General features: G+C 44.7%; 1 protein-coding gene across 2 annotated transcripts in view; it reads right to left on the bottom strand.

Moving 5' to 3' along the window:
• SH2D4B (SH2 domain containing 4B) overlaps positions 1-19,173 on the bottom strand; it is a 98,650-nt gene that overhangs the window by 29,017 nt on the left and 50,460 nt on the right. For both annotated transcript variants that reach the window (XM_058542789.1, XM_058542791.1), the window contains exon 4: positions 16,150-16,297. In XM_058542789.1, coding sequence (XP_058398772.1) covers positions 16,150-16,297 — 148 coding nt within the window. The remainder of the gene's footprint in view (positions 1-16,149; positions 16,298-19,173) is intronic.

Raw genomic sequence — 19,173 nt, 5'->3', positions numbered from 1 at the left:
GGCCTTGACAGCTGAGGGAGTGTGTTGGAGGGAGGGGGAGAGGGTCCTTTGATAGCTGTCACTCCACAGGTTACAAGGCTCCAACACACCCCTATCTCCAGCCTTCCGGCTTTTTGTGTTCCTCAAGGCAGGCCCTGTCTCAGCCGAATGGCCTTGAAAAGACATCTGCATGTCGCTGCTTCTGGAACTCAAAAGGGAGCCCTGGACCCAGGAGCTGCCACGAGGGGCGCTACAGGCAAGGGCTAGAATCAAAATCATTTTCTGTAGTCTGACTGCATCTTGGCAGGCCCCGTCTGCCTCCAAAATCCAGTCCTTCTCTAGAGCCCTCTTGAAGCTGGCTGTGTGCCTCCAACTGGGCGTGACTAGTGACCACACTGGCCCAAGCAGGCCACAGCCCTGGGAGTAACCCCACCCGCAGTCTACCTCAACTGCAACCCCAAGGCACGCACAGGTGGCAACACCTGCAACCTACACGGTCAGAGAACTGTGCTCTGTTCCATCTGGAGGACACCTTGTAAACAGCCCCGGTCCTGAAACAGCACTTCTGCTTCTCAAGTTGTCAAACACTCTTTCTTGAAACAGATCATCCCCCAGCACTGAGGAAGGCAGCATGAGGTCTGTCCCTCAGAAGGCACTGTGGAAGTGGAGGTCACACGCAGAGAATCCTGTAGCTGTGGGCTCCACGAGGGCAGTGGGGAATCCTCTTCGGTCCATTCGTTGCTGTAGTCTGGTGCCTAGAGCACAGCCGGCGGGCAGTCCACATTCTTGGATGCCTGTGCCAGGTCCTGGCTGGGCACAGAGACACGGACCAGACCCCTCCCTCAAGGCCCTCAGAGCCAGGCTGGGAAATGAGACACATAAGCACTTCTGACCCAGTGGAGACGGACAGATGGAGTGCTGTCAGAGTTGAGGGCAGCAGCACTCCTGTTCCGAGGGGGAGCAGGGAGCCATCGCGGGAGAGGGTGGAACCCGCTGAGTCTGGAAAGGTCACTAGGGGTTTTCCAGAGAAAGAGGAGGGAGAAAGCCACCCCAGGAAGAAAACTGAGGTTTCGGTGCCCAGTTGGCTGGTCTGTAAGTTGCGGAGACCACGGCATCACGACGCCTGCCCTGCGGTGTGGTGAGTGGCTCAGACAGGGATGCCCGGGCCAGGCTCTGCAGTCACTCGACTGCAAACTAAACACAGACGCTCGTGCCCTGCAAAGGCCAGTGACCCTGAGAGACGGCAACCTCACAGACAGACAGACAGGCGGCGGAAGGAAGTCACGTGCAGACCAGGAAGACAGGTTTTTGGAGCTGAGCGAGGTGAGGCCCCAGCCGCTGGTCACACAGGCTTCACCCAGTCTCCAGGCCCAGCTCTGACCCCGCCCCTCTCTTCCTCAAAGGCCTTCCGCGCCCCGCTGCACACAGGACAGAGGGCAAACCCCCAGCCCTTAGGAGTGGCCCAGCTGCCCCACTTTCTTTCCTGGCCCAGGGGGCCTCTGAGCGCCTCCCACACTTGCGCCCAGCTCCACCCAGCTCCCACTGCTCTGCGAGCCCCCCTGTGCAGCCGTGCTCACCACGTGGGCCACCAAGCTGCCGGGGCAGCGGCCCCGCGGGCACCCAGCTGAGGAAGCGGCTCTCTGCTCAGCCTTGGCCAAGCCAGCCCTGCCGCCCAGCCCCATTATGGAAAAGGACTGACCTGCAGGCAGACAGGGTCAAGGGCAGCTCCACAACAGCTGTCTTATTTTATTTCTCTCCTTGCATTCTTTTTTTGTTTTTTGATATAATTCACATATAACATTGTGTAAGTTTGAAGTGTACAACCTGTTGATTTGATACATTTATATATTGTGATGTTTGCCACCATAGCTAACACCTCTATCACGTCACAGAATTATCATCTCTTCTTTGTGGTGAGAACATTTCAGACCCAGTCTCTTAGCTACTTTGAAGTATATAATCCAGTTTTTTAGCTATAATCACCATGTTGTGCATTAGATCTCCAGAACTTGCTCATCTTCTAACTGCAAGTTTGCACCCTTCGACCACCATCTCCCCAGTTCCTCCCAGCCCAGCCCCTGGTAACCACCGTCCTTCTCTCTGTTTCTGTGAGATACAGCTGTTTCAGATTCTACATATACATGATATCACGTAGTGTTTGTCCTTCTCTGTCTGACTTATCTCACTTAGCATAATGCCCTCAAGGTCCATGTATGTTGTAACAAATGGCAGGATTTCTTTCTTTCTCATGGCTGAATAATATTGCACTGTGTATATACACCACATCTTCTTTATCCACTCATCCACTGATGGACACTTAGGTTATTTCTGTGACTTGGCTATTGTGAGTAATGCAGCATGAACACGGGAGTGCAGATATCTCTTCAACAGCCTGTTTTCATTTCCTTTGGACCTATTCCCAGAAGTGGGATTGCTGGATCATATAGTATTTCTATTTTTAATTTTTTTAGTAACCTTCATACTGTTTTCCACAGTGGCTGTATCAATTACATTCCCACCAACAGTGCACAAGGGTTCCCTTCTCTCCACATCGTCACCAGCACCCCATGCCAGCTTTCTTAAGAAAACCCCTGAATGTCTCTAGGCCTCGGTTTGCACCTCTGTCAAAAAGAAACTGACATGAAGGTCTGCCTCACGAAGCTATTATGAAGATTAAATATAACATACAAAAACATTACAAACTATGAAGTGCTTAGGAAAAGTAATGTCTTATTAAGTCAGGCCTCTGACTTTGATCCTGTCTTCAGATCTCCCAAGGCCTGAGTCTGAGGCCAAGCTGCCTGGGTTCACCTCCCAACTCCATTCACCAGCTGTGTGACACTAGACAAGTTACTTAATCACCCTGGGCCTCTGTTTCCTCATGAGTAAAATGGAGATAATAATAGTCCCTACCTCATAAAGATGTTCTGAGAATTAAGAGAGCTAATAATATAAACCACTTAGAACCGTGTCAGGTACATATCACACACCACAGTAAGTGTTAGCTGAAATTTTTATTTTCATTAGCCCTGGTATTGCCATGTGCAAAATGGAGCCACGAACAGCTCCTGGCCAGTCCAGGAGGGCACCCTTGATTATCAATCACTTGGCATCTGCTCTGCGTCAGTTTACAAGCAGCTCACCCTAAATTATACTTTGAAAGCTTGAAAGGTTGCTTTAGTTCCTTCTGAGAATCAGGGCTGGATTTGGGCTGTGTCCCGTGAATCTGCCATGGAAACCCTCAGCCAGAACTCATGGAGTTCTCTTCTAATCCAATGAAAACAACCAAAAGCTACATTAGGAACAGCCACAAGTATCTTTTGCCCTGAGCCAGCAAGTATTGGACTGTCCGTGCCCCAGAAGACCCACTGCAGAGGTGAGGGCCCAGACTGAGTCATGTGCTTCCTCCCACGGCCCACATTCTGGCCCAGGATGACTCCCCACGGGCCTGCAGTGCACGCAGAGTAAAGGGGGACATGGCCGTTCCCACTTCTAAGGCAGGTTCCAGGGCCTCCTTTCTCCATCTGTTATGGGAGAATGGGCCTCATCTCACAGAAATACTGTGAAGACAACCGAGACAGCAAGAAAACACTGAGGACTGCAGAAGAGAGGCTGAATTTAGACATTAAAAAATGGACCAGCCACCATGAGATACCACTTCCCACCCATTAGGATGGCTATTATAAAAAAAATTTTAATTAAAAAAAAAACAGAAAATAAGTGTTGGTGACAATATGGAGAAATTGGAACCCTCACGCAGTGTTGGTGGGAATGTAAAATGGTGCAGCTGCTGTGGAAAATGACATAGCAGTTCCATAAAAATTAAACATACAATTACCATGTGATCCAGCAATTCCACTTCTGGATATATACCCAAAAGAATTGAAAGCAGAGGTTCAAACAAATATTTGTCCACCCATGTTCATAGCACCATTATTCACAGTGGCCAAAAGACAGAAGCAACCCAAATGTTCATTGATGGATGAATAGATCAACAAAATATGGTATACATACAGACAACGGAATATTATTCAGCCTTGAAAAGGAAGAGAATTCTGACACACGCTACAACATAGATGGAACTTAAAGACATTGTGCTAAGTGAATAAGCCAGAAACAAAAGGACAAACTTTGTATGATTCCACTTACTGTATTTTGAGTAGTTAAATTCACAGAGCAGAGAGAAGAATGGTGGTTTCCAGGGGCTGGGGCAGGGAGGAATGGGGAGCTATCATTTAATGGGGACAGAGTTTCAGTTTGGGAAGATGAAAAAGTTCTTGAGATGGATGGTGGATGGTCGAACAACAATGTGAGTGTACTCAATACCACTGGACTACACACAAAAATGGTTAAAATGGCAAATTTTAGGTTGTATATTTTACCACACTAAAAAAATGGACATTCTATAATATTCCAGCTTGATGAGCACTGGGCTGAGAATCGACGGACCTGAGTGTCGCTGTTAACTAGATGTGTGCCCAGCTGTGTCCCCGCATCCATCCCTCAGTTCTGTTGTCTGCAGATGGGAGGGGAAGGTCCCTTGCTGCTCTGCCCTCCCACCACAGGGATGCACCCACACCTGCCTGGCCCGCGGCCACCTCCCCAGAACTGAGACATCGCTTTCCAGTACCACCCAGCCTAGAACCCTTCTGCTCAGTAAAAAACCAGGAGTCCCACCGTTTTCGGAGCCCAGCCTCACCCGCACCAGACCTGGGAGTTCCAGCGGCCCCAGGTGTGGGGGTGGGGAGAGGGCTGAGCATCCGCTTGGCTTTGCTCCTAACTCTCTGTCAACCTACGACAGGGTTTTCATCTCTCTGGGTCTTCGTTTTCCCTCTATGGAAAATAGAGATGGTGCATCCTTCGTCCAGGGGCAGCCACAAGTGCCAGGCTGTTCTGGAATCATGTCCTTGTCTGTGCTCAAGGCTCCTGCTCAGTCTCAGCGCTGAAGAGAAATGACAGGCATTGATTTTCCTCTTGGCAGAATCCCTGTGAATGTTACACATCTCCACAAAAACAGCCAGGCTAGTCATGGCGAGAGACAGGGTTTTTACGCTTTAGACAACACCTTCGGGCAGGGTGTGGACATTTATTCAGCACATGTGGATTCAGTGCCTACTGAAACAGAAAAGGCCATTTAGGAGACCAGTAAATACGGGCTAATGAATTTTAATGCTTTACCAAAGGATGAGTGGAAGCCACTAAAAGGTTTTAATGAGGAGAGCAGGATGTTGTTTGCACTTTTCCAAGACTGATTTGGCTACAGTGTTGGGAATGAACCCAACAAGAACAAGAAGGAAGATTTGAAAAACAGAAATCTAGGCAAAGAGCAATGGGGGTCAAAGCTAAGACAGGGTCTGGAGAAGGTGTAGGGAGGGGTGTAAATTCAAATGGTAAGGAAGTAGAATCCTTACAACTTGCTAAGTTTGGGGACTGGTAGTGAGCAAAAGTGACAGACCAGAAAGACAGCTGAGTTTCTGACTCTGACAGCCAGGTGACGAAGCATGTGGGGGAGGAGGATGGGGTTGGGATGTGTGGAGGTAGAGGTGCCCGTGGGGTTCCAGGAGGAAGGATCTCCTGAGCAGGAGGTTCTGGAAGATCTTGAGTCGCTGCTCTTCACAAGACCCCTCTCTGGTGAACTTGCTGGTTCCCTGGGCCCTCTCCCTGCCTCAGCCTAGACAGAAAGGACTCAGCGCTTTATAGAATTCAGACAATCCAGTCACATCCTACAGAGAAGCCTAATGCTTCAAAGTAACATCAATTTGTCGTAACCCTTTGGGTGAATAGTATAATGTCCCTGAAATTAGTGAGTAGTGCTGTACATGGGAAGAGGCGCCGACGCAGGTTTAAATGGTGTATGTTTGCAGACGAGCTGGAATTCTGCTCCCGGTTCCGCTCTACGTGCCCTCGGGCAGCTTGACTTGCCAGATCGCTACTTTATTTCCTCACCTGCAGAACAGGGACCTCGTAGGGTGGCTTTGAGACGTACACGAGCTAGCACATAGAAGGGGCTTGGACAGTTCCTGGCACATGTGGAGCTTCGCTAAATATACTATTGTTGTTGTTCTCATTGTGTGCACTGAGAGCTCAGCGGACCGGAAGGCCCCCTTTAGGGGGGGTCCGCCCTGTTTAGGCACAGAGGGTTGGAGCTGGGGAAGTGGTGCAGAGTAGGGCTGGGTAGAGTCAGGAGCTCCTGTCGGAGACATGAGAAAAGTGAAACTTCGTGAAACAGGGAGGCTTCCTGACCCCTAGGAAAGGGAAACAGGGAGTCCAGATGTTGAAGGATATACACGCAGGCCTCTGCTGACTCAGCCTGCTGGAACAACCGTCACCTGAGGAATAGGTGAGTTTGGCACCAAGACAACCCTAAGAGATGAGCCTCAGGGAAAGCAAGTGAGGCTCACCCACAGCTAAACGAGGGCAAGGTAAGGGGCTCCATCCATCCAGACCCCAAGGCTTCTCAGGGCAAGCTCCAGCCATCCTTGCCCTGCGTGCAATCTGAGTGGCTACCAACAGTGACCCCCTGTGGCTGCCAGAGCACCTGCAGGGATTCAGTAAGACCAGAGCACTCCCCACGCCCGTGTGAGTCTCAGAAGGACTCCACTTTGGGACAACACAGACCCCCAGGGATTCTTGAGTAATTCAAGAGGAGAGAGAACCCTAAGAAGAGATGAATAGGGCATGTGGGGACTCAGGCTGGCATTATTCTGAGGTTTAAAACCAAAAATATGTGGCAGCAGGAGTTTGAAGAGCAGTTTGAACTGGTTATGTCCAAAGAGAAACGACACAATTTCCCAACTCTTCAGCGGATAGAAAAGGCCCTTCTTTTATGTTATCCTTCAGCTTTCCTTCCACTCTGCCCCACCCCATCTCCAGACCACACCCCATCTCCACAAGGCTCCTCTGCCTGTCTTGAGCACACAGCATTTTAGAGTCACTGCCGTTCACTTAGACCCCAGAGCACACTCCTTCCTAAGAGGCAAGAGATGGAGCCAACATAACCGGACTCCAGCCTGGGCCTGAGCACACATTTTCTCACTCGGCTTTGACAACAGCCCAGCAAGGTGTGAAACAGCCAGGGCGCAGATCTGGGGCCCGACCAGAATCACAGCACAAGGAGCCAGGGGGTCCTTACAAGCCTGGCCGGGGGCTGCAAAACACTGTTTACACTTTTAATCAAATCACAACAACAATAAAGTTCCAATTTTTGTAAATAATACCATTTACCAAGTCACACTGGCTCATCTCTAAATCTCTGGGCAACTAGATGTTACCTCACTTACAGCCCTACAGATCCACAGTTGAGAAATTTTTTTAAATGAATTTCTGCCTGACATATTCAGAGCTTCTCAGAAGCCAGAGCCTGCTCTGCTGTTTGAACGGAATAACTAACTCTCTATTCAAGAGATACTAAAAGGAGCAATTCCCTTTCCTTCTAACTTGGAGAATTTAATTTAGGTGTTTTATCAAAAACTGCTGCTCCCGGTAGATTAATGGCCCACTATATCTTTCATATTAAATTAATTGAGTGCAGAATGGCTTTGCTGGATTTGAATGACAGGCTCCAGAGTTGGGCTCATCATTCTTTAAGAAAGCATAAAATAAGGAACCAAAATCATGGGGCCTGAATTATCCCATCTTTTCTCTGTTTTTTTTGGAGGTTTTTCCATTTGCAGTTGCCACATGGTACATTAACTAGCAATCAGGCAGCTCTTAGGCCAGATGATTTCCTTTCTCCATCTCTAACGAAACACCAGCCCAGCCCATAACTTTCCATCTCATCGTGTAGCTGCAGAAAGAGGAAGACTTCATGAGTGACAGCCCTTTACAACTCAGAAAGCACTTCTGTCTCTTCTTCTCATTTCACCCTGCCCAGAAGCCTCAACTCAACATGATTACCTTCATTTTACAAATGAAGAAACTGAGCGACTTAGCAAGAACTTGCTCAAGGTCACATTACTGGTGGCAGAGCTAGGACAGGACTCCCAGTCCAGTGCTCCTGCCCCACACTACAGCAGCCAGCCTTGTATGACTTCACTTTGTAATTGTTCACTGTTGTTTTTAGTAAAAAACCTTTGCCCTGACTTCTTTTTTCACCTCCCTCTTCATCCATTCTGAATTTAAATGAATAAATTCTTCTTTACTCTGGCCCATCTTATCTTCCAGCCTCATTTTCATCATTGCCCACTGTGAACCCCAGGCTGCAGCCACATCATAACATGCGCCATGTCCTGTGCACACAATGGCCTTGCCTTTGCTCAACTCTGTTCCCTCTGCTATGATGCTCTTTCTCACTTCTTTACCACCACCTCCACCCCACCCACTTTTCCCAAACCAAATGCCATTTCCTCCACAGGGCCTTTCCAACTGCTCTAATATTTTGTAGCAAAATATTACAGAATTTTTGCATCTCTGTTTATCATCAGGGATATTGACTTGTAATTTTCCTTTCTTGTATTGTCTCTACATGGCTTTGGTATGAGGATAATGTTGGCCTCCTAAAATGAGTTTGGAATTGTTCCCTCTTCAATTTTTTGGAAGACTTTGAGAAGGATTTGTATTAATTCTTCTTTAAATGTTCAGTAGAATTCACCATGAAGCCATCTGGTCCTGGACTTTTCCTTGTGGGAGATTTTTAATTACTGATTCAATATCCTTATTAGTAATTAGTCTGTTCGGATTTTCTATTTCTTCATGATTCAGTCTTGGTAGGTTGTATGTTTCTAGAAATTTATCCATTTCTTCTAGGTTTTCTAATTTGTTGCAGTATAATTGTTCATAGTAGTTTCTTATGATCCTTGGTATTCTGTGTTATCAGTTGCAATGTCTCCTCTTTCATTTCTGATTTTATTTGTTTCTTCTATCTTTTTTTCTTAGTTAATCTGGCTGAAGGTTTCTCAGTTTTGTTCATCACTTCAAAAAACCAACTCTTAGTTTCATTGATCTTTTCTATTGTTTTTCTGGTCTCTATTTCATTCATTTCTGCTCTGATCTTTGTTATTTTCTTCCTTCTGCTATCTTTGGGCTTTGTTTGTTCTTCTTCTTGTTCTTTGAGGTGTAAAGTTAGATTGTTTACTTGAGATGTTGTTTTTTCCTTATGTAGGCATAATTACTATAAACTTCCCTCTTAGAACAGCTTTTGCTGCATCCCATATGTTTTGGTATGCTATGTTTCCATTTCATTTATCTCAAGATATTTTTTTATTTCCTTTTTGATTTCTTCTTTGACTCATTGGTTGTTCAGGAGTGTGTTGTTTAATTTCCACATATTGTGGATTATCTAGTTTTCTTCCTATTATTAATTTCTAGTTTCATGCCATTGTAGCCAGAAAAGATACTTGATATGATTTCAATCTTCTTAAATTTGTTAAGATTTGTTTTGTGGCCTAACATATGATCTATCCTGGAGAATGTTTCATGTGTGTTTGAGCATGTGTGCTCTGCTGCTGTTGAATGGAATGTTTTGTACATGTTTGTTAGGTCCATGTGGTCTCAAGCATAGTCATATTCAATGTTTCTTTATTGTTTTTCTGACTGGATGATCTATCCATTATTGAAAGCAGGGTACTGACATCCCCTACTATTATTGTATTGCTGTCTATTTCTCCCTTCAGATCTGTTAATATTTGCTTTATGTATTTAGTTGCTCCAGTGTTGAGTGCATATGTAGTTATGATTGTTATTAACTTCTTAATGAATTGACCCTTTATCATTATATAATGATCTTCTTTTTCTCATTACTATTTTTGTCTTAAAGTCTATTTTGTCTGATATAAGTATAGCTACCTCTGCTCTCTTTTGGTTTCCACTTACATGGAATATCTTTTCCCATCTGAGAAGGATGAGCTTTTGGAAAGGCCCTGTGGAGGAAGTGGCATTCTGTTTGGGAAAAATTGAGGGTAAAGAAGGTGGGGAAGAGCATCATAGCAGAAGGAGCAAAATTGATGACTGCATTTCAGGAACTCCACAGGAAGGAATCGATGAGTATTCATGGCTTCTCTGTGAAACTTCCTGGGCACAGACCTCTGGAGGCCCTGTGAAGCTGATGGCCAAAGACGTTCCTCCTACATCTTGCTTTTGGAGAACACCTAATCCACAGGCCAGACACTAGGCTAGGAGTAAGGAAAAAGGAAACCTTCATTTGTGCATGATCCCCCGACGTGCCTCCTGACTCTGAGCTTCATTTTCCTCATCAATAAAACAGAAATAACTACAAGTGCTCTGCTGTAACGCTGTTGTAAGCAGACGAGTAACCACTGTCCTATGGCTCTGTGATCTCTCAGGGTCTGGGGCATTCAGTTGGATTTAATGAGGACACAGTTACTAGTAATATTTGGCAATACTTGAAATAATTCTAACCGTTACGTGAATGGGCATGAAACACTTAAAGAGCAGCTATCAATGAGTGAGTGGAACATTCTCCCTCCCATGCACTTGCCCTTGAAGAAAAATGAGCCTTAAACCCAAAGTCTGCATTTGTAATGTTGGGTCTGAGAGGAGAAAGTTACTAGTACAGACAGACACAGATGCCATGGCCAGAAGTGGTCAACAGAAGAAAGAGGACATGGTTCTGGCCAGGAACCCCACCTGCATTTTCCTCCCCAGCCCTAAGGGCATACCAATGCCCAAGTAACAAGGAATGGAGACTCTAAAGCAAAACCCCATTGTAATTTCAATGACATACACACACACATTCCATAAAATAATTCCATTCTTGTTCCAAATAGAGGCTTCTTCTGAACCAGTCATTTTGCTGTCTCCAACAAATCCTGACAAGACCCCTCCCTTCACCCTTCACGTACTGTTAAGGAGGAATTGAAGAGCTAGATGAACTCACCACTCTGGTGCTCCAGGAGGCGAGACCAGGAGAGTCTGCCCCTGCTTACACTGCTGGGATGGGCCCAAGATTCAGTTCTAGCTGGATGACACAATCTCTTGGGTTCTCATTGATTCTAAGTGCCTAGTATAGAGATCACTCACGTAAGAAAGGAATTTTCCTTAAGAGAAGAAAATTTTAAGTTAAGGGCAGCTGCTAGGTCAGGCCAGTACTGTTCAAAAGGTTGTCATGGAAACCAAAGGGTTTCATGGAAGGGCTCCTGAAGCCACAGGCGATGGGGAGACAACATGGGGCTAAGGGACCAAGCGCCCTCACATCCTCTTCACCAGGCCGTTTGCTCACACCTGCTTTACCCATGGGCTTCAGCATAAACAACAAAGTATGGAAACAACAGCCCTAAGGGGACTTTGGAGAGCCTGGTTTTCAAGCTCTTTTATGACTATGACATCAAGTCCCCAGGATAGGAAGACAGAAGGGCTGGTTGACAGAGGAAGTGTGTACCATGCTGGCACTGGTGCTCTGAGGCTTCTACATACGGGATAACGTCTGCTCTGGGCCTGCGCACACCCATCAGGCTGCCATGGCCCAAGAGCTGGGGGTCAAGTGGTCATCCTACATCAGTGCTGAGAAGTAGGAAGAAGACTGGTATCTTAAAAATTGCAACTGCCTCATGGTGCAAAAAACGTAAAACATAAAATTCAAATTAAATAAAAATTTTTAATCAATTTCTCATTTTATCAATTTCTGTTTGGCTTATTTCTCTTCAGGCACTTGATTATATACTAGGTCACATGGAATAAAAAAAAATCCAACATTAAAATAAATACTCCCCACTCATCCCTCTTGCCAGCAGACCAACTATGTCTCTGAATCTGCCCCCTACAAGTTCTGGGTGTTTTAGGACTGGCATTGAAGTAATTAAATATAGGTTTAAGAGGATGTCAGTGGAAAAGGTGAATTAAGGACCTCTTAAAATGCTCTCCTCCATAAAAGCAATGAGAACACTGACAAAAATTGTCAGAATCAACTTTCTCAGAATATTAGAAATTAACCAAAGGCTTGCAGCAATCTGGGGAACATTTATTCGAGAAAAATGTCTCAAAACAAGTGAGGAGCTTAAATTAGTAATAAAAAAAACTTCCCACAAATAAATTCCAGGACTAGATGGCTTCACTAGCAAATTCTACTATGTGTTTAAACAAGAATTAATTCCAATCCTTCACAAAATCTTCCCAAAAAACAGAATAGGAAGGAACACTTCCCAACTCATTCTTTGAGGCCAATATTACCCTGCTACTGCAACCAGACAAAAACCTTACAACAAAAGAAAACTACAGACCAATATCTCTTATGAATACAGATGCAAAAGTCCTCAACAAAATATTAGCAAACCAAATCCAGCAACATACAAAATGATTATACCCTATGAACAAATAGGATTTATGCCAGGAATGCAAGATTGGTTCAACATATGAAATTCAACCAACTATTATACCATATTAATAGAATAAAGAACAAAAACCACATGATCATCTTAATAGAGGCAGTAAAAGCATTTGACAAAATCTAACACCTTTTCATCGTAAAAATACTCAACAGTCTAGGAACGAACAGAACTTCCTCAACCTGATAAAGGTTATTTACAAAAACCAACAGCTAACATCTTACGTAAGTGGTTAAGTGGTACTTAGGTATGAAAAACTGAAAGCTTTCCCGCTAAGACCAGGAATAAAACAAGGATGCCTGCTTTTATCACTTCTATTCAACACAGTATTGGAAGTTCTAGCCAGAGCAATTAGGTAAAAAAAAAGAAATAAAAAGCATCTAGATTGTAAAGGAAGAAGTAAAACTATCTCTGTTTGCATATGAAATTATCTTGTAGATAAAAAATCATAAGTAATCCACAAAAAATCTATTAGAGCTAATAAGCAAGTTTAGTAAGGTTGTAGGATACAAGATCAATATATAAAAGTCAATTGCATTTCTATACACTAGCAATGAACAACCCAAAAATGAGATTAAGAAAACAATTCCATTTACAATAGCATCAAAAAGAATAAATAATTAGTAATAAATTTATCAAAACAAGTACAGGACTTCTACACTGAAAGCCACAAAATATTATTGAAAAAATTAAGTAAGACTTAAATAAATGGAAAGACATCCCATGCTTGTGGATTAGAAGAAAAAGTATTGTTAAGATAGCAATGCTCCTCAAGTTAAGCTACAGATTCAACGCAATCACTATCAATATCCCAGTTAGGGGGCCGGCCCGGTGGCGTATGGGTTAAGTTCGCGTGCTCTGCTGCAGCAGCCTCGCAGGTTAGGATCCCAGGCGTGGACCGACACACTGCTTGTCAAGCCATGCTGTGGCAGTGTCCCATATAAAGTAGAGGAAGATGGGCATGGATGTTAGCCCAGGGCCAATCTTCCTCACAGAAAAAGAAAATCCCAGTTAGCTTTATTGCAGAAATTGACAAGTTGATCCTAAAATTCATATGGAAATGCAAGGGACCCAGAGTAGCCAAAACAATCCAGAAAGAGAAGAGGAACCTTGGAGGTCTCATACTACCCAATTTCAAAACTTACTACAAAGCTACAGCAATCAAGATTGTGTCGTATTGGCATGAGAACAGGTATACAGATCAATGGACTAGAATGAGGGTCCAGAAACAAACACATTTTTGGTCAACTGATTTTCAACTAAGGGTACCATGACCACCCAAAGAATGTTTTCAATAAAATGGTGCTTGGACATCTGGATAGCCACATGCAAAAGAATTAAGTTGGAACCCTACTTAACTCAAAATGCATCAAAGACATAAATGAAAGAGCTGAAACTATAAAACTCTTAGAAAAAACATAGGTGTAAATCTTTGTGACCTTGGAGCAGGCAATCGTTTCTTAGGTATGACATAAAGTACAAGCAAACAGAGAAAAAATAGATAAATTAGACTTCATCAAAATCGAAAATTTTGTGCTTCAAAGGATACTATAAAGAGAGTGAAAAGACAACCCACAGAATGGGATAAAATATTTACAAATCATATATCTGTAAGGGATTAATATCCAGAATATATAAAGAACTCCTACAAGTCCACAAAAAAAATAATTTTCAAAAATGAGCAAGGAATTTGAATAGATAATTCTCCAAAGAAGATATACAAATGGCCAAATCTCACATAAAAATATTCTCAAGATCTTTAGTCATTAGGGAAATTCAAATCAAAATCACAATGAGATATCACTTCACATTCACCAGGATGGCTATAATCAAAAACAAGTGCTGACAAGGATGTGAAGAAATGGGGACCCTCATACATTCCTTGTGGAAATGTAAATGTTGCAGTCACTTTTGTTCCTCAAAATGTAACTTTATGTAGTTACCATATGACCCAGAAATTCTACTCCTAGATGTATACCCAAGAGAACTGAAAATATATGTTCACACAAAAACATACACAAATGTTCAGAGCAACATTATCCATAATAGCCAAAAAGTGGAAACAAGCCAAATGTCCACCAACTGATGAATGGATAAACAAAAATGTAGCAAATGCATACACTAAAATTTTATTCAGTCATAAAAAGGAAGGAAGCACTGATCCATGCCACAACAGGGATGGACCTTGAAAACATTATTCTAAGTGCAAGAAGCCAGACACAAAAGGCCACATAATGTATGATTCTATTTATATGAAATGTCCATAATAGGCAAATCCATAGAGACAGAAATTAGATTAGTGGTTTCCAGGGGTGTGGCAGGGGGAGGAGTAACTGTCAATGGACACAGAGTTTCTTTTTGTGGTGATAAAAACGTTCTGGAATTACACAGTGGTGATGGTTGCAAAACTTTGTGAGTACACTAAAAACCATTGAATTGTACACTGTAAAAGGATGAATTTTATGGTATGTGATTTATATCTTAACTTTTTTTAAAGTCTGTTTAATGAATCTGGCACATGGTTAAGTGCTGAGGACCAGAGGCCTGGCCAGTAGCAGGGACCTCACATCTCTGCTCTCCCTGCCACAGCCCTAGTTCCACATCTCTAAAGTGCCCCATGGCAACAGCCTCCTCTCACTCACTCCCAAACCCAGCCTGAATCACGTCACTTGCCTTTACAAGTTTCCCACGGTCCACCTGTATTAATCACACCTTTTTATTTTCTGTATTTTTTGATGTTTTGACATCTGGGGCCTTGCTGATCCTAGAGAGGGCAAGCCAACCCCTAAAGACAGGAAAGGACTCACCTGCAAGTGTGCCTTCCACACACAAGCAACCAGTCCAACACCCACATCCCAACCACCTCCTTTATTTAGTTCTCACACTCTGGGTCACTATCCACCTGCCCTCATCACCCGAGGGCTGGGTGCCAGACAGCTAGAGCAGCGCCTATACCCCAGAGCCCTCTGAAATTATTCAAACTAGCCAATCCTAAACCTGTTCTCCCCACCTCACCTTACCTTTCCCAAAGAAACCACAGTAAAGGCTCTTGCCCACATTTTCCCCTCACTCCCTCTGCCTCCTGACTGACCCTGGTGCTGCCCCATGTGGCCCTGCATGGTGTCCCATGCTTCCTGCTTCTAGGAATTCATGAGTAAACACCTCTTCCTGCGTGACAGTCATTTCTGTGTCTGCATGTCTCACCACGCCTCATTAAAGGAAATCCCGCGTACATATTAAAACACCACCCTTCAAACCTGGCTCCACCTTCCCTTTCCCACCTAACTTCTCACTACCCCCAACACTCTCCAAGCTTTATGGCCACCCATCCCTCTCCAGCTTCCTAAGTACACCACACTCTTTTGTGGCCATGCCTTTACACACACTGGGTCCTCCCTCTAGAGGGCCTCTCCAGCCTCTTCATCTCAGTTACTCCCATGCCACCATCAAGCCTCATTTTACAACACCTCAGCTGGAGCACCACCACCACAGACACTTTGTGCTCTATCAGTACGTGGTACATTCTCTCTCAAAGCCCTTAGCCTGTGTGTCTATCTCCTGCCCGGCAGGTGAGCTCCTCCGAGATAAGCACCATGGTCTCTCACCTCTGGGTCCCCAGGGCTTAGTACAGAGCCAGGAGATTACTGGTAACTCAGTAAATGTAGGGTTTGATTTTTTAGTATAAGAAATCTCTCCCACAGGCATGTAAGCTCCTGAGGACACAGCCTTTACCTCTGGGTCCTCAGCAGGACCACGCACGTGGTTGGCCCTGGTAAAGCCTCTGGGCTGAGTGAGTGAACTGGCATGATGACTGAGCAAATCAACAAGTGGGAGGAGAGCAGGCGGGGCAGGCAGGCTGGTCTCCCATCCCTGAGAAGTGAGGGCTACTCACACTGTTCTTCCCAATGGCGCTCCTCGCTCTCACTGGCGTGGCTCTGCAGCTGGGCCTGCTTCAGGCTCCAGTAGAGTTCCTTCGCCCTCTGCTCTTCCTGGAGGCGAATCTGCTCTTCTCCTCGCTTCCTCTCCTCTTCCTCTTTCCTCTAAAATATCATAGGGACAGAAGGGCGTTAGGTGACAGTGACACTTCACGAGAGAGGAGAAGAGCCTCTGTGACTCTGCAGGAGGGCAGGGCTGAGCTGTCTCGGGGTGGGGTGGGCGGTGGTGGCCGCTCCAGTCTCAGTCTCTACACACATGAAATGGTGACAGTTACACCTCAACAAGATTGTGGTAAGGATCAAATGGCTGAAATATGTGGGAACAGTTTGTAAACTCAAAGCTTTCTGCAAAGATAAGAGGACTCTGGACCATCCTTGACTGCACTTCCATTCTGGGGGAAGAGGGAGGGTAAGTATGGGAGGGGACCTGGTCTTTCTGGAGGCCAATTGAGCAGGATATGATCATGTCTTAACCTTATGTCCAGATAAGAAATTTCAAAGAGACAGCAGGTTTCAGCGCCCCAAATCTCCAACTTTCGTCCCATTTTTAAGCTCCAAAAAGGTCTTATATGTGTATATTTTCCTCTACCTTTGTTTATATCAAAGTAACATGTACATGTCAATCATGCATTATATGCCAAAGGCTTGTTAGAAAAAACAATTAGCAATTCTCCAAGCCACTTCACCCAACCTACCCCACCCCATCCAGTGCCCAGAGGCCACCATTCTCAATTATTTTAGCTCTTCCTTCACATGGTTACATCTATGTCTGAATAATGCTGCTAATTCTTGATTTATCAATTCTAGGCATTAATTACTGCCTTTCTTTTTTGGTACGTAAGTATTTAACACTCAGATTTCCCATGCAGGTACACACTCATACTTTTCCCCTTGTCATCCTCACAATATATTTACATTACAATTTGTGGTTAAATCAATAATTAGTGTAAACATAGTTCACTGCAAAGCCAAATAGGGTGCTATTTCCACTAATTCTAAGAAGTACATTTTTTAACTTGATAACATAATTTCTGAAATACAGATATGTCTCACAACTTACAAGTTGCTTTTTTAACAGGGAACAGTTTTGTTTTGTTTTGTTTTGTTTTACAATTAATGACATCTTAAATTCAGTAAAATATGGTAGTATAATAGCTTTTCCTTTCAAATAATTTTTTTCCTGAGTTAGTTTTTGTTTTACCTTGAAGTCAAATATTGAATTTCCCGAAACTGCTCTAAGATTTGTAGTAAATCTTTCTCTGTGTTTAACCAAGTGCTTTTTCTTGTAACAGATAATACAGCAGTTATCTTTTTTCCAAGGGACACCCCTTCCCCCAGGCGCCATCTTTCCTTCTTCTCCAATCTCAAATGGTTGCTATCTCGGTCTCCTGTCCATCTACCCCCCAGAACTCACAGCTCAGCCTCCCCTGCGCTGAAGCCCCTGTCTGTTTGTTCCATGCTCTTCCTCATTCTGCAGCAACACAGCTTCCAGCACTTCTCAGGAAGGATGCACAGAGAGACACCTCCTGAATCTTGTCTGAAAATTTGCTTAAAAATCATTTTCCTGCCAAATCTGGAAGTCTTTCCCTCCTTGTCTTCTAGCATCCAGTACTGCCACTCAGACTCTCATTCTTCTGTGTAAGGCCCTAATTCTTCTCTTTGTTACTCATGTTATGAACTTGTTAAATGGAGTGCCTCGGTGTGGATTTTCCCTCACTGACTGTGCTCAGCACTCACAGTGCTTTCAACCTGGAGTCTCAGGTCTTTCCCACCTAACACATCTGTGCTTAGGATCCCTCTGATAATTTCCTCTCCTCTCAGTTCTCTTCTTTTTTCCTAGAACTCCTGTTTGTTAGGCGCTGGACTTCTTGAGTTGATCCTCCAAGTGCCCTATCACTTCTCTCTTCTTTTCTGTCTCTTTTCTTTTTTGATCCACTTCCTAGTTGATTTCACTGATTTTATCTTCCAAACGTCTGGAATTTGTCATTTCAGCTACTGCCTTTGTCATTTCCAAGCCCTCGTTCTTGTTCTTTGGTTGTTCCCTTTCGCTTCATTGCACCCTGTACTTGTTTCATGGATGCAATAGCTCATCGCTGAGGAGTTCAGAGCTTTTTCTCCCCATATTCTCATTTAGGTCTACTTCCTCTGTTTTTCGCTCTTTGTTTTCTTTAAAGTTTGCTTTATCTGGTGCTTGTCATTCATGTTGGAGGCTCTCCTCAGACACCTGACGTTCCCTGACTGTTCACATTCAGGAGAGAAGTGGAAGCATCTGCATGGAGACTCAGCGTGTATACGCAGGGCTTCCTTGAGAGCTAGGCTTCACTCTAGGACAACTGGATGAGGAACTAGCCATTTCACTGAGGAACCCTCAAGTGTAAGGATCTACAGGTCCTTTCTCTGACATGACCCAGTGTCTTCTCTATCCCAGCTAGGTGGTGTCCGACTACCAGCATTCCAGGAGGCTGTGGGGGAGGCAGGACGGCCCTTACACCCAAGCAAGCAGGGCCCCTGGCCTGGGCCCCACACTTCATGGGAACCCCATGCTTTGAAGGGCCTTCTTTGGAAATTTCCCCCTTAAGTTCCCCCAGGCCTGGCGAGAACTAGTACCCCAAGGACTGGCAGGGGCCAAAGTGCAGTCCAGGTAAGGTGTCCCAAGCCCACATCACATTCTGCATGAGCCCTAGTCCCTGTTTCTCCCCTTTGGGGGCTCTCTGACACTCTCCTCCATGCGAAGCATTGACCAAATGCCCCAAGGAGTCCCAGGATTCACATTTATGGAGTCATCCTGGGACCTGTGGCCAAGCCATGGTTCCAGGAAGGTGGCCTGGCCAGCAGATGAATCCTGATGGCAGCACAGTATTTGTACCACAAGCTCACAGGAGATTGGGTCACCAGAGTAGCGCTAACAGGCTGATTTTACGTGGTTCAAACTGTTAATATAGACAAAGACCTCATAAAAATGTTTTTGTCGGCACCATACA

This window comes from Diceros bicornis, chromosome 6 (genome assembly GCF_020826845.1).
Source record: "Diceros bicornis minor isolate mBicDic1 chromosome 6, mDicBic1.mat.cur, whole genome shotgun sequence".
Classification (NCBI taxonomy): Eukaryota; Metazoa; Chordata; class Mammalia; order Perissodactyla; family Rhinocerotidae; genus Diceros; species Diceros bicornis.
This window is presented reverse-complemented; position numbering and strand designations above follow the sequence as displayed.